The sequence below is a fragment of the Ceratotherium simum genome, chromosome 32 (genome assembly GCF_057802395.1).
Source record: "Ceratotherium simum simum isolate JZ-2026a chromosome 32, ASM5780239v1, whole genome shotgun sequence".
NCBI classification, from domain to species: Eukaryota; Metazoa; Chordata; class Mammalia; order Perissodactyla; family Rhinocerotidae; genus Ceratotherium; species Ceratotherium simum.
The window spans coordinates 2,261,746-2,278,289 of NC_141931.1; the positions used below are offsets into that span (position 1 = coordinate 2,261,746).

Below are 16,544 nucleotides of genomic sequence, written 5' to 3' on the forward strand. Positions count from 1 at the left end.
GATTTGACTGGCAAGAAATCTTAGTGATGAGTCATTTGTTGTATGTTCAACAATGGAATCAGTGAGGGGCTGACTAGGGAAAGTATGTGAATGTCTAAGTTCTGGGAGACGGTGTTACTTGATGAAAGACTTAGGCTGATTTTGATACCTGCTCAAGAGAAGGTTGACATAAGGGAAGCCATATTGTAGAATAGAAGTCCTATTGTAACTTTGAATGACCTCTGACTAACTAACCCAGCTGGATCTGCACCCTCCAGGAGATCTAACTGCTCTGTAGATTTTACCACCCCTGCTTGTGCATGTATCTCCCAGCCGAGATAAGATGATAACTTTGCTCTTTTGAGTTCCTTAGGGATGTATTGACCCCTGAACAGAGAGTCTATGCTGATAGCCATCATCAGTGAAAACTGAAAGATCTGGTGTGGCACTCCCAGTCTGTAACACCCGAGGGTCAACATTCCTAACCCCCTCCCCTATAACCCACCGGCCTATATAACTGCTGTAAGATTTTGTGCTCCCTTAAGATGGTTCTTTGAGACATTAGTCAGCTATCTTCCTCCTTGCTAGCAAGCTGTGATAAACTGCCCTCCCTTTTCTACCATCTTGCCTCTTGACCATTGGCTTTTGTCTCGTGGCCAGCAGATTGTGCCCTTTGTGCGGTAACAATTTCTCCTGTGTGTCTGAAAGCCCTGATACAAACTCCCATACAGAGCTCTGTGGTACAGATTGGTAGGAGAATGAGGTTCTGACTTGAGGCTTCAATCGACTTCTGTTTTCCTCTCACGTGAACATTTGTATCTTGCTAGTTGCATGGTAGGAGGAGGAATTGAGGGTAGTGTTGGCATATGGAGACAAGGTTTTCAGGTCAATGGAACAGGCCCTGGTTTACCTGGCTAGGTTGAGGAGGTAAGAAAACTAAAAGGGGCTTTCCTAACCAAGAGACTCAACTCTGCTTTGGTGGACTCAGGAAATGGAGGCAGAAATCCAGATGTGCAAGAGAGCAGGGCATGAGCTCTTACCTTTTAAGCCCCAGGGATCCTGCCTGGTGGTAATTATGGTGCTGTGTTTCTGGGCTGAGCGGTCACATCAGCAGCATCTCATCCCTTCTTTCTGTGAGTTAGGGATTGGGGAGAGTGGAGGATGGTGGAGTAGACTTGAGAGAGAAGGGGGCAATGGCACGTCTTTCTGGGACAAAGATGGGAAGTATCACTTCACTCATACTTGCTCACTAAAGCTCAAGTAACATGATGGGTGCTGTGGGTTTTGGTGGTATATTTTTTTATTACAGTTTAGAGTAAGACTTTGAAAGGCTGTGTGGGATGTGTGTGTGTGTATAGCTTTGGCTTGTCTTATTATGCCCTCTCGATTTCCTACATGGTGTTAGACTTTTGATTAATAAACCTTATTATTATTTTTTTTAATTTAGATCCCCCTTCTCCAGACTGTGGCATTCATCAAAGGAGTTACTCTTGAGGGAGTCTGTCACTTACCATTCATTAATGCAGCTATTCCTGAATACTGTTCCTGAATCAATATGTAACATGTTGATTGTCAAGCTAAATTGTCTACAAATTAAAACACCTTGTTGTTGAATCCTATTTCCACATCTCACTCACTTTTATTTTATTTATTTATTTTTTTCTGAGGAGATCAGCCCTGATCCTCTTCCTTTTTTGCTGAGGAAGACTGGCCCTGGGCTAACATCCATGCCCATCTTCCTCCACTTTTATATGGGACGCCGCCACAGCATGGCTTGCCAAGCAGTGCGTTGGTGCGTGCCCGGGATCCGAACTGGTGAACCCCGCACACTTAACTGCTTGCACCACTGGGCCAACCCTATCTTACTCACTTTTAGATAGATATATGTTGGAAGGTTGGCAGACTGGCAAGGTGGGGAGGGCACCCATAGATTAAGAACAGCTGCCTCTAAAATCTCAAGCTGTGAAGCTGGAAGTGGAGGTGGATGTGAGGCTGAGTCTCATGGTGCTGTGCAGGGGAGTGACTCCTAGCTCTTTGCCGTTCTTAGCTTAGCCACTAGGAGAAGTGGCTAGTCTTTAGTGTGCTCATGGCATTTTAGAATTCCTTTCTAAGCTTTGGGTCATTTTTTTTTTTTTTTTGCATTAGACAAAATAAACTTAATTTCTAAAATGCTGATGAGGCACAAAATTAATCTTGCATATGTAATTTTTAAAGTTTTTCAGTGGCAAGCTTGAGATGCTCCTGTAGTGAGTTCGTTTTTATTGGTATAGCTTGTGTCACTACTATTATAAAACATTGACTCAAATATATTCTTTTACTATTGTTTTGCTCACTTGTCCAGTAAAACAGTAGCTCTATTTAAATGGGTTTTTAATGAACTATGATAGCAAGTAAGGCTCAGAGAATGACTAAGGATTTAGTATCGTCTCTGTGTCATTAAAGTAAGTTCAGTCATCAGAAAGCTTAGAAATTGATTTAATAGTTTTTCTCCCATGTCTACATAATAATTAGTTATTATGTTGTTACATTTGATTCTGAGGTTCCTATTGGTTCTTTCCCGGTTTTACCACCATCTCTTTGAGGGAAGGCTGCACATGTTCATGATAAAATCACAAGGAGTGCCTCCTCCTCCAGTTTGGAGTCAACCTGTCTATATGTGATGAGCTAATTTAGGATTATTTTGCTCGATCTTACTGTGCAATCTTGCTTCTTATTAACACTTAACCAGTAGGGTAATATAGTTATAACCTCATGGATGGGTACAAATGGAACAGTGGCATTTGACGATGGGAGGGAGAGGGGTTTACCTTATGTCTGACAAGTGGGTCAGCTAGCTTAAGGCTATAGCATTTGCATATTTTCATTGTGGTTTGTGGTTGACATACTCAAGGCTATTAGTTGAACATAACTCTTAAATTGGGAATCTAATTAGTCTGCAGGCTCAGTGGGTGATAGGGTGTGTCACCCTGAGAGACAGCAGAATTAAATCCCAGCTCTGAAATATAAGCTGGTGAGTGTCATAGGTGAATATATTGCACTGTGATTTCCAGGTGAAGCATAATATCTTTATTAGGCATCTGACCAAGATATATTACCTTCTTAAAGGATGCTGTTTGCTCCTGTGAGACAGGTGACCTGTAACCATCGACAGGTAGGAGCTTATAATGGTGTTGGTCTCCCTGGTTGTTCAGGTAGCAATGGGAATGTTTTGCCTTCTCCTACGTGATATATTGTTTGAAATGGCACTATTAAAGATTTATCTCATTAGATTCCTTTCTTATGAGTAGAGAACACTCTATGCTAATCTATATAACCATGCTAGTGTCTGTTTTGTTGTTAGTGCTGTCGAGTGGATTCCAACTCCTGGTGACCCCGTGTACAGCAGAGCAGAACCCTGCCCAGTCTCTCTGTGCCGTCCTCTCACCTTCCAGTGCTGTATCAGACAATGCTCCACTGCTATTCACAGGGTTTTCATGGTCAATGTTTTCGGGAGTGGGTGGCCAGGTCCTTCTTCCTAGTCTCTCTAGTCTGGAAGCTCTGCTGAAAGCTGTCCACCATGGGTGACCCTGCTGCTATTTGAAATAACGGTGGCATAGCTCACAGCATCACAGCCACAAACAGCCACCACAGTATGACAGCTGACAGACAGGTGGTGTAGTTCTCTGACAGGGAAACAAACCCAGGCTGTGGCGGTTAGAGCACTGAATCTTAACCACTAGAACACCAAGTGTCTGTTCATTTTCCTTTTATATATGTGCACAGGTTATCAAGTGTGCTATAGGGGAGGAAACTGTAAATGAATTTTTTTTTAAAAAAGGTGGATAAAGCGTAATTCAGGAACACAAATACTTTTTTTTTTTTTTTTGCTGAGGAAGATTTGCCCTGAGCTAACATCTGTTGCCAATCTTCCTCTTTTTGCTTAAGGAAGATTTGTCCCAAGCTAATAGCTGTGCCAATCTTCCTCTATTTTGGTGGGTCACCGCCACAACATGGGTACCAATGAGTGGTGTAGGTCCCCGCCCAGGAACCGAACCCGGGTCGCCGAAGTGGAGCACACTGAACTTAACTACTAAGCCATGGGGCTGTCCCTGGGGAACCCAAATATTCGATCTACTTTCCTATGTTTTAAAAAGTACATCTTTGAGTAAAAGGGCCCCCCCCCCCAAAAAAAAGGCAAAGGTATTGATATGTGTGATCCTAATTATAGACATTCATAGATTGACCTATGGGAAGGAAAAAGTTAATTTTGGACTAGTGATGGTTTATAATTGTATGTTATGGAACAGCCTCACTTTAGTAATAAAGTACATGTATCTCCAACTACTTGATTTTTATGGTTAATTTTGAGAAAGTTATTGCACTGTGCTATAGCTCTCACATTTGTCCTGCAGTTTCTTTCTGTTGCATTTATTCTTAATAGGCAGATCTGCCCATGAAATCTCCCTGCCGTTGCTCAGGGATGTGTGTTACTTGATGCCATCGTTATTTTGGAGTTCAAAGTATCATCATCATAGTACTGTGTTAGGAAGAATATTGCAAAATATGGCCAACACAGAGAGTTCCCCACCAGAAGCACAGTCAAGTGCACTTTTCTTTTGTGCACGTGCTGATTTTGTTGTGATATTATAGAACAAGTGATTCAGTGGAGTCTGGCTTACTCACGGAGGCCACTTGTGTTCCTTAGGTTTTAAAGGCGTCTTGAAGTTCATGCTGGTCTTTATCATTTTTCCACATGCTTTGGACCTTCTCCAGGGCCAAAAATGTGATGTCTTTCTAAAGAATTAGGTCTTTATTTCAAAGTCAGACAATTCCATATATTAATGTTGAGTGTATGCAAAGGACATTCATGAGACCTGTAATTAACTTCCTCTGTGTGTGTTCAGCCTGCGCAGGAAGAAATCAACAGAAACACAAAGGGAGATTGCTCCAGGCTGTGGCAGTAAACTGGCTTCCGAGGGTGTGTGGGGTCTGAGCCTGCAGGTCTCGAGATCTCACTTAGACACCTACTTGACAAGTCACCTGCTGTTTTCCTGCATGAAGACAGAATCTGCAAGATCTTTTGATTCTTTTAAAAAGCTCTTCTGATTAAGCCTGAGTGACGGTATCAAGAGCATGGAATTGTTTGTAATTCTCTTAGTTACCCTCAAATAGGTTCAGAATTTTAGGTAGTGGTATCACAATTACGTTAATTTGGTAAGTGGGTTATTACCTTTGGTTAATCAAGAAAGAGCAGAGTCCTCTTCACAGCCTGGTAGACGATCCCGGTCTGCAGCTTCTCCGTGGCTCTGCTGTCGATATGTTAGATGTTCCCGGGGCAGGAGAATCGGCAGAAAATAGGATCTTTGAAATCAGATGGATTTGAGTTCCAATCTCAGATTCATTCTGTACTTATTTATATTTAAACTCTGGACAAATAAACCTCTTGGAGTCTCTGTTTTCCTTTCTGTGAAGTGAAGTATAAAAGCGGCTCTGTTTCTGTGAGTTGTCGAGGGGAGGATGTAGAGAACCTGCAGAGGACTTCATTTTGTGGTCATCGTGATGTTGAATTTTTCTAGCAAGCCTTCTCCTTTCCTTTTCCTGTTTTTTCCCTCTTATTATCAGTGTATAGAAGAACTTTGCCTCAGTCTTCAGTTACTCTTGAAACAGATGCTCAAATTTATAAAAGCACGTATTCATCAACCACCACGATATAACTTAGTAATACCTCATAGTAAATGTGTGCTTCAGAAAGTCGATATTCCTTCCCTTTATTTGTCAAGTCTAGGAGGGTAGGCATTGGCACTATATTAGTTTCCTATTGCTGCCGTAAGAAATTACCACAAACTAGTGGCTTACATCACAAATTTGTTAACTTACAGTTCTGTAGGGTAGACGTCTGACATGGGTCTCACGGGGCTAAAATCAAGGTGTTCGTAGAGCTGTGTTCCTTTCTGGAAACTCTAGGAGAGAATCCGTTTCCTTTTCTTCTAGAGGCCCCCATGTTCCTTGGCTCCCTTTCTTCATCTTCAAAGTGAGCAGTATAGCAACTCTCTAACCATTGCCACATCTCTCTCCGACCACAATGGGAGAGGTTCTCCATTTTCTAGACTCATGTGATTAGATAGGACCCACAAGATAATCCAGGATAATCTCCCTATTTTAAGGTCCTTAATCTGAATCACATCTTAAAGTCCCTTTTGCCACAGAAGGTTAACATTCATAGGTCCTGGGGATTTGGGCATGGACAATAATAGGCATTATTCTGCCTACCACAACCACAATCCTCTTTTTCAAAATGAGGAAAGGAAGGCTTAGAGATGGTACAGAGGGCAGTGGATTTACCAACAGCCATCCAAGAAATAAGATCAGAGCTGTTTTTGAATGTAGGTTTCCCTGATTGTGAATTCTATACTTTTAATTACTTTGCTTTCACATAGCTGTGGGCTTTTAGCTCATCAGTTGTGCCCATTAAGGGGACCACTTCAGTCCAAGTGGTTTATAAGCATTTGTGTGTGATGTTTACGGTAACAGGTTTTCTTTTGGAGGGTTCTGATGTTTCAGATAGTTAAAATGACTTGTCCTGAAGTAGGTGGTAAATGTGTAGCCAAGTTTGGAGTTTATTTATATGTGGGTTATTGTGGGTGTTATCCTAAATTCAGCCTGTCTTTTCCCATGGAAACTTGACTGATGAGTGGATCAGAAGAGAAATTAAATAATAACTATTGAAGGTAAAAATGAGCTTTCAAAAATGATCTGCGTCATGGACAGCAGTGAAGATTCCATCTGTTAAAATATGGATTCGAGTCACGTTTCACAAATTTGAAAGCAGACATTTCCTTTATTTTTTGAAGGGCATGATAGAGATTTTTAATATGTGATGTTTTTGTGAAGGTCTCATTTTCTTCTGCTGTGTTACTATATGTATTCTTGTAGAGTAGATTTTCTAAAATTGTATATCCTTCCCAATTTAACACAAAATTACTTCATATTTGCACCTGGCACTTAAATTTTGGTTTAAAAAAAAAGCTGTAGAATTTTATGTTATTGGCATATTGAAAATCACCAACTGTGATTCTGCCACTGAAATTCAAACAGCATTTGTTCGTGACACAGTCCAGATTTCATAATACTTGTATTTTCTAAAAATGCTGGAGATAATTGTTGAAACTAATATACATGTATAAGTTCTTCCATCATGTGTGGTGTTTAAAGACTCGTACTTTGTAATTTTCCATCACCATTTTTCACTTTGCAGAAAGGACTTGATTCTTGAGAGAACGCGTCATTGTGCAAAGTTAATAGTAAAACTTGAATTTCATTTGCTTCCAATTAAGCGCCAAAATGTCAAAACTTAATATCTTCAAAATACATGTTAAGCCACACACCTCGTGAGAAGTCTGATGATATTAAAATCAAGTATAGAAATTCAAAATCCCGATGAAGAGCTTAAAATGGATATGGTTAGCTTATCAAGGTTACAAAAGTACCTTGACTTTAAGTTTTATTTCCCAAATTGAAAATTTTAAATTAGATATTACTAGAGGGGTGAGCAAGGTCATCTTACTAGTGCGGCGTCTTCAAACTATGGCCCAGGGGCCAACTTTGGCCCATCACCGACTTTGTAAAGAAAGTTTTATTTAAACATAGTCATGCTCTGATCTAGTAGAATGTCTGTGTTACTAATACAGGGAGATGCTTGTCAGTCAAAGTCAGATAAATAGGCTGATTTTATTATTGTATATGGAAACTTCAGTGTAGACGTACAAACACCTTTCCATTTTTTATAACTGCTAAGGATTTCTTTTCCCACTTACGTTGCTTGTTCTCAGGTTGAGTGGCCCAGCTATTCATCCTACTTTGATTTCTTCTTCCCGCTTAAGCTCCCTCCAGATTGTTTAATCAGCTAATTATATATGATGCCACAGCAGGGTTCTGAGCTTCCTGTTTGTCTACATGTCTCTATGACCTTATGATGGTTTTCTGTTTTTGTCTTATGAATTGATTGATAATATGTAAATGTTCATGGAAATAACATTTGTTTAAAATGACAAAACCATCTATGAAATGAGGATTGTAGTTAAATACTTCTCATATTCTGCAAGTTTAAATTACTATCCTTTAACTAATAGGAGTATTGGCATTGAAAAAGCTTGATTTGGAGGCAGAAGAGGTGGTTGGTTTTGGGTACAGTCGTGGTTCTTCTTTCCATGGAATGCTAAGGCGTAGGATTGCAGGGTGCGTGACCAAGGGGTGGTGTTCCTTAGAACTTGATTACTCTTTGAGATTTTAAAGAAGTGCTGCCACTGTTTAGTTGTAAAAAGAAATAGATTGAATTTTAAATTTTATGGTACTTTGTAATGCCATATTATGAAATTTTTAAATTTTGAAATAATATTTCAGAAAAGTTGTGAAAATAGTACAGAATGTTTCCATACAGCCTTCATCTACCCATCCGACATAACCATAGTACAGTTATCAAAAGTAGGAAACTAACATTGAGTCAATACTATTAACTAATCTACAGACCTCGTTTGAAGGTTGCCTCTGTTCCACTAATGTCCTCTCTCTAGCCCGGGATCCAGTCAAGGACCTCACATTGCATGTAGTTCTTATTTCTCCTCAGTCTCCTCCAATTTACACAATTTTATCAGTCTTTTTTTTTATTGTCATGACCATGACATTTTAGGGGAGTATTAGTTATTTTGTAGAATGTCCCTCAATTTAAGTTTGTCTGATGTTTCCTCATAAGTAGATGGAAGTTATACATTTTTGGCGGGAGTACTGCAGACGTAATGTTATATATCTACTTCTCAGTGCATTTTATCAGAGGGTACATGACGTTGATGTGTCTTATTACTGGTGATGTTAACCTTGGTAAAGTGGTGTGTCAGCCAAGTTTCTCCACTGCAAAGATACCATTTTTCTCTTTTTAAGTAAAAAGTATCTTATGGGGGAGATACTTGGAGATATGCAGATATCCCATTTCTCATCATATTCTTAGTCATTAATTTTAGTATCCATTGATAGATGTTGCCTGCAACAATGATTACCGTGGAGGTTGCCTAATGATGATTCCTGTTTCCATCATTCCTTCTATATTTATTGATTGGAATGCTACAGTAAGGAAGAGGTGTCCATTGTCTACCATTTATTTATTCTTTTATTTATTTATATCATTATGGACTCACAGATATTGAGTTTATTCTTTGAGTTGAAACCCCATACTATCATTATTTTTTTGCTGGTGGCGCCAGCCTTGGCGTTTGGGAGCTCCTTCAGGTTGGCGTCCGATTCCCTTTGATGTGCCTCCATCACTTTTGAGTGCTTCCTTACTTTTTAGCATTATAAGTTATTCCAGGCTCATCTTGTATTTTCCCTGCCTCCGACCCTGGAATTAACCGTTTTTCCAAGAAGCACTGGTTCATTTATGGAAAATGGTGTTTAGAATCCGAGATCTGTGCGCTTTATGTTCGTTGGTCCTGGGGTGTCATTGCTTCTAGGACCTCTCGGTGGACAGAGCTAGGAAATATATGTTTGTATACCACACATGCATTAACATCCATCCATACATATCCATCTACCTACCCATACCTACCTACTCATAAAAACCATGAGTTCTTTCTTTCTTTTTTTTTTTTTTTTTTGTGAGGAAGATTAGCCTTGAGCTAACACCTATTGCTAATCCTCCTCTTTTTTGCCGAGGAAGATTGGCCCTGGGCTAACATCCTTGCCCATCTTCCTCTACTTTTTGTGGGAGGCCTGCCACAGCATGGCTTGATAAGTGGTGCATATGTCCATGCCCGGGATCTGAACCTGCGAACGCTGTGCTGTCAGAAGCAGAGCGCGAACTTAACTGCTTTGCCACCAGGCCGGCCCCAACCATGAGTTCTTATTGATGCTTCTATTCTAATCTAACACCATAGAGTTTATTCTAGCCTTTCCTTATTTGTAATTTCTGATGTTGAGAATATTGACTCTTATCCAATTACCATATTTTTCTCTTTCATTCATTTCTGATGTGTGTGTGTGTGTGTGTAGTAGTGTGAGAATTGCTAAACCATATACTGTGAGAAACAAATTTACTAACTAGAGTACAGTATTTCTGTGAGAATTCTTTTTGTCTTTAGCCTTACATTAAACAGTGAAAATACTGTTTTCCCAAGTGACTTAGGCTGGTCCTTTTCTTCTCCTCCACCCCCTTCACTGTGGCTGTATTATTCATTTGTAACATAGTTAGGGTTATTTGTCTCTGTTCCATTTTAGATTCTCCATCACACCCCCGCCCTTGCCGTCTTGATTGATTTCAATTATTTATTTCTGTTTTAGGTATTTGAATCATTATTAAGGTTCTAGGAGTCAGAGCTAATGAAAAGTATATTCAGAAAAGTGTCAGTGCCCCGTTATGTCCATTATCTGTTCCCCTTCTCTCACTTTCACCCTTGTTCCTACTAGCTGCTCAGAGGCAACCAATATATATCTTTTCCACTTAATATATCCTTTACAAAAAGATTTAAATCCACCCTCATTTCCTTAGCATTCTGTGATATAAAACCATTTTATTATTTTTCACCCATAGAATTTTGGATATGAAATATACAACTTAGAAATGTAAAAGTAAAACATCAAAATTCAGGGAAAGATCATTTCTCTGAAGTTTTGCTTCCTAAAACATAACATTCCTGGGTGCATAAATATCAATATCTTTCCTCTGCATATGTATGTCAAATGTAGTGTAAGTTTTTGGTAGTAATTTATATGGCTTTGTTTATAAATGCAAATTTACCTTTCATTTCTAGCTGGTAGCAGTGTTTGATGAGCAAGATCCACATCATGGAGGTGATGGCACCAGTGCCAGTTCCACAGGCACCCAGAGTCCAGAGATATTTGGCAGTGAGCTTGGCACCAACAATGTTTCAGCCTTTCAGCCTTATCAAGCAACAAGTGAAATTGAGGTCACACCTTCAGTCCTTCGTGCAAGTAAGCGAAAGTTCTCTCTTCTCTGCACATTTCATCTTAATTTACAGGGATGCCAACTTTTGTAATCTGGCCATGTTCCTGTGAAGGGAATTCATTATCTGTTTTTATCAAAAATTGATTAAGTTTAGAACCTGGGCAAATGTCTTTTGCAAGAGAGATAGGCAAGATTCTTTGCATTTTAGTAGATTGGGCTTACTTTATTTTAGACTGGTAGACTTCTAATTGCTCACTAAAGGTAAATGAGGATAATAGTTAAAGGTAAATTACCTGAATTTTTCTTTTCATGTGTTTCATTTCAAAGCCAGGACAAATAATCAAGAGGTTTGTTAAGACTAAGAAGGTCCATTTCAAGAAATTTATAAGTTAAAAATCATTTATCTTGGGGCCGGCCTGGTGGCTCAAGCGGTTAAGTGGGCGCGCTCCGCTGCGGCGGCCTGGGGTTCGCTGGTTCGGATCCCGGGCGCGCACCGATGCACTGCTTGGCAAGCCGTGCTGTGGTGGCATCCCATATAAAGTGGAGGAAGATGGATGTTAGCATGGATGTTAGCCCAGGGCCAGTCTTCCTCAGCAAAAAAGGAGGAGGATTGGCAGATGTTAGCACAGTGCTGATCTTCCGCACACACACAAAAAAATCATTTATCTTTTAGGCACGTCTATTTAGAAACATGTCAGTTTTTCAAGTGGAAAATTTAGTCTTGTGTGATTTCACCAATATTCTTCAGTAGATCTTCATATATAGATAGGTAATAATATATAATAATATACTTATGATATATAAAAGTAATATATAGAATACAGGTAGATAATTCTTAGAACATAATATTTTATCCTTATAGAATGCATCCTTAGACCCACTTTTTGCGTTGATTGCAATCTACGGCATTTTGACAATTTGTTTTTAGTTGTTCATAAACTACTTCTGCTTCCACTGTCCCTTGAAGATATATATGAGGAGAACAAGGAAAGAGCATCAGTTTAACAGTTAACAAATCTGGTGGTCCATCAGAAACCACAGGGAAAGTATGCCATATAGAGATGTAAAGAGTTGAGAAGGCACATGGGATATGTAAATGATGCCCTAAAGCCTCTGATCACGTGTGGTGTGGATACAGGCCAACGTTAACCACTTCCTAACATTGCTTTCTATCATCTGGACAAGAAACAATCACAAGTGAGAGCTAGGTACAATGAAAAATGTTTCCTAGGAAGATTGCAGTGGAATAGCGACACCATAAGGTGTTTTGGTTGAACTTGTGCTTATATCCAGGAGATTTAGGTTTGTTTGTGCACAAATATACTTTAAACTAATTTTGTGGAAATAACATTTGATCATTACGTGTATATGCTATTTTAAAAATCTTATGTTGGATTTATTTCGGGCAATGTTTTTCAAAAGGTAAAGTGTGTACATGTATGGTATACAAGGTAATATGTAGGTGGTACACAGGTTACTTTATTTTCTTTTATTATATACTAGCTCATTAAGTCCATGCTTTAATGATTATCTGCTTGGAATAAGCTTGTGTATAAAGAATGGATTGCCTAAATTTTGTTTAATTAAATAGTAGTACAGGTATTCAGTTGCCTGATGTTTGGAAAATAGTTTCTTTATGTGAGTAATTATACTCTAATGTATATAATTAAATACAAAGCTTTTTGTTGTAGTTTTTTTATTTGTGTGTTTTATAAAGCAAGATGCACCTTTAATTTAGCTGTACCTTAAAAAAGTGTTGGAGGAAAGGTAAATCCAGTCTTTATGTTAGAAGAATTTGAATGGCATGCTTCCCATCAGTTTTTATCTTTTGACTTCTCTGCATTCAACAACATTTTCTTTTGTGTGTGTGTGTGTGTGTGGAAGATCAGCCCTGAGCTAACATCCATGCCAATCCTCCTCTTTTTTGCTGAGGAAGACTGGCCCTGGGCTAACATCTGTGCCTGTCTTCCTCCACTTTATATGGAACACTGCCACAGCATAGCTTGACAAGTGGTGCATCGGTGCTTGCCGGGGATCCGAACCCGGGTCGCCACCAGTGCAGCATGCGCACTTAACCGCTATGCCACGGGGCAGGCCCCACAACGTTTCTAGAATACCACCATCCACATTTGGCTGGCCCTGTGTGCTAAAATTTAAATTCTGTTTTCAACTCAAAATACCTCTTTTACCTTGTTTTTATTGAGAAAAGCAAGTTATATTTGAAGCATATGTGTTGTTTTGCAATCACCAGTGGGAGAAGAATATGCAAATGTTACTTTCTTACTCTGAATTTTATATGCTAAGGTTATTTAGATTTTTATGGCCTTGGCAGGCATTGAGTAAGTGTGTATTCACCATCTACTAAATACAAGATTTGGTTACTATGTAAAAGTTACCCATTGCTTATGAGTCATCTGTCTATTAAGATGATTTTTCATACTGTATTAATACCACTCATTTGAACATAAAACAAGGGTTGGTCTATGCTGGCCAGCCATTATGCTAGGTGATAAGAGTCAGAGTTGAGTTAGTAAGGCCTAGTCTTTGTCATCAAAGAGTTCGTGTTTAGTGATCTTCCTTATTTACAGATATGAAAATAAAGAAGCCAACAATATATAGAGACTTGCCCAATCAAGGAATAATCAACTCTACTTAGGGACATGGTTAATAGAGGATCTTAGATAAACTCCTGATTTTTATCTTGAAGAAAGAAAGTGATAACTTTCCTATGTTTTCCAAGTTTTCCTATGAATAAATTCACTCATCTCCTTCATTCCATAAAAATTAACGGAAGCTAAGAAAAGTATACAGTCATGTGCCACATAATGACGTTTCAATCAACGAAGGACTACATATACAACAGTGGTCCTGTAAGATTGGTTGGTACCCTAGAGCCTAGGTGTGTAGTAGGCTATTCCACCTAGGTTTGTGTAAGTTTGCACAAGGACGAAATCGCCTGACGTTGTATTTCTCAGAACGTTTCCCCGTTGTTAAGCGACATATGACTGTATAATTTCATTTTTCTCAATAAAACAGTGGATATTAAGTTTGGATATTAAGGTAAAGCCTAGGTGCGTTTAGTGCATAGAATTCTTGTCTTGAGATCTTTATATGCTTTCTTAGAAGTTGCCACTAATTTGTCCTTGAACTTTCTTGTAGTACATACAAAGAGAGAACTCTGATTTAGTTAAATCAGTGGTTCTCAAGTGGGAGTGATATTTTCCCCCAAGGGACCTTTGACAGTGTCTGGAGATATTTTTGGTTGTCACAAGTGGTGAAGGTGGGGGGATGCTGTGAGCATCTGATTAAGGTCAAGGATGCTGCTAAACATCCTGCAAGGCACAGGACAGTCTCCCACATCAAAGTCTCCCACTATCCAGCCCAAAATGTCAATAGTGCCAAGGTGGAGAAACCTTGAATTAATGAATCATTGTCCTTACGGTCAAAATAGCAGTTACCTAAGAGAAGCTAAAAATGAAACTTGGGGCTGACCTGGTGGCATAGTGGTTAAGTTCACATGCTCTGCTTTGGTGGCCTGGGGTTCTCGGGTTTGGATCCCACGCATGGACCCGTGCACCACTTAGCAAGCCATGCTGTGGTGGCATCCCACAGATAAAGCAGGGGAAGATGGGCATGGATGTTAGCCCAGGGCCAGTCTTCCTCAGCAAAAAGAGGAGGATGGGCAACAGATGTTAGCTCAAGGCTAATCTTCCTCACAAAAAATAAATAAATAAAAGAAATAAAAATGAAACTTGAGAAAAATTTTCTGGAGCCTAGTATATTGAGCAATGTCCTGAATAATAAACTAAAGGGCAAAGAAATGATGACTAACTAATAACAATATTGCTCATAGAAGGTAACCGATAGACCATAACAAGGAAAAAGAGGGAATTATGGGCAGTATTACACAAAAATATTAGTATAAATATAATTATTAGAACCAAAATATAAATTTTTCTAAATACCAAAAAACATGCTTTAAAAAGTAAGAAAGTAAATAAAATAGACCACATAGTGAAAGGTTATTTATATAAAAGCTTCTTATGTTAAACAAATAAAATAAAATAGGATAACAGTAAAAAATAGGTACCTATGGGGAAGGGAGAGAATAGGATGGAGGACGTGGGATAGAAGCTAGACTTATATAATCCCTTGCTTTGTATATTTGGTGTTGGCACCATATTATATTTAACATAATTATAAAACAGTCAAATTTTAATTTTTCAGTAAAATTCTTAACAATTAATATTAATAATTAAATAATTCTTAATTCTTAAAAAATATCATGTGACTAAACATAAATATATATCCAGTTGATGTCTCAGTCATCCAAGAGTAACTATTTCAAGTAACTGTAAGACAGTAACTTGTGCAGCCAAAGGGAGATGGAAAAAAAGAACTGCCAAACAAACAAGAACCCTAAAACTGTTGTTGGTAATGTTGGTATTGCTCATCTTAGATTGCTGGATGGAGATCATGAGATGAAGCAAATGAGGAATTATAATAATATTCTAGTTATGTTATTCCTGGTGCCATTGAGGACTCAGGATTCTTTGTATAGAAGAAAAGGGGTACAGATGTAAGTTAGAGGAGAATAAATAAAAATCCCAAAGTCCTCAATTTGAATAGGACTTCTCATAGTGAATCGTGGTATGTTTTATTTTACACACACATGCATACACACACATAGAGGAGGAAGGAAGGGAAGATCTCTTATGTGTTCACTGAACATCTAGAACCAATCACCAACCTAGTAACTGAGGTTCCTGAAATGCAGACTGTGCTCTGGAAATAGTATTTCCCGTTAGAAGGGATCAGATCTCCTTGGAGAAATGGCTGAGTTCAGGTCTGGGCAGGAAATGTGGGAGATGATCTTGGATCGTCCTGTCATATCAGAAGATCAGGAGGCTATGAAAGATTACCAGAGTTGTGTCAACAGGGCCCAGTAGTCAACTTGAGGCTCCCACTGGGCCAAGAGGGACAACTGAAACATCAGTAATGGTAGTGACAATAATACATTCATGAGTTCCTAATGGTGATAAATGAACAAGCGAGTAAGGTAATAGATGTGAGTGAACCAACTTATTATTATTTGGAAAACTGGTAAAAGAATTAAAGAATCAGGTATCTATCCTGCATTTCCTATATGAATAGATGAGAGAGAAGTTTCTTTTTATAGAAGTATTTCAGCTAACAAATAGAGAGGTAATGATAGAATTAGAAATTACTATTTGCAACTCCTGATGAAATAATGGATCCTAGGTATTGATCATCAATCACTGCTAATGTAAAATAATAATAATAATAATAAATTAAGGAGACTCAAGCAAGCATTGTGTGCCTCCTGATGGAAGAATACAACATCTCCTATTAAGTAGTCTTGGAAAAAGAAATTAAACATAAACCTGACCAAACACCTAGATCTGTCTGCCAATTTATAGGCAATACAGAGCGCTGAGAAGCGTGTTAACACTGTGGAGATGTGATCAGCTAAGTCAGGACTGTGGGAAGCTATACAAGACAGATGACCCAGATTCTTCAATGTAAGGCGGGAAAAGAGACAGATTAACAGCAACTTAAGAGGCATAATGTCCAACCGTAACGTGGATCTTGTTAAATTCCCATTTAAATGAAA

The 16,544-nt window shown here is 38.8% G+C and overlaps 1 protein-coding gene across 19 annotated transcripts in view; it reads left to right on the plus strand.

The window, feature by feature from the left end:
- Positions 1 to 16,544, plus strand: part of PARD3 (par-3 family cell polarity regulator) — a 623,149-nt gene that overhangs the window by 234,616 nt on the left and 371,989 nt on the right. For all 19 annotated transcript variants that reach the window (XM_087420636.1, XM_087420634.1, XM_087420623.1 and 16 more), the window contains one exon: positions 10,755 to 10,935. In XM_087420636.1, the coding sequence (XP_087276762.1) occupies positions 10,755 to 10,935 (181 nt within the window). The remainder of the gene's footprint in view (positions 1 to 10,754; positions 10,936 to 16,544) is intronic.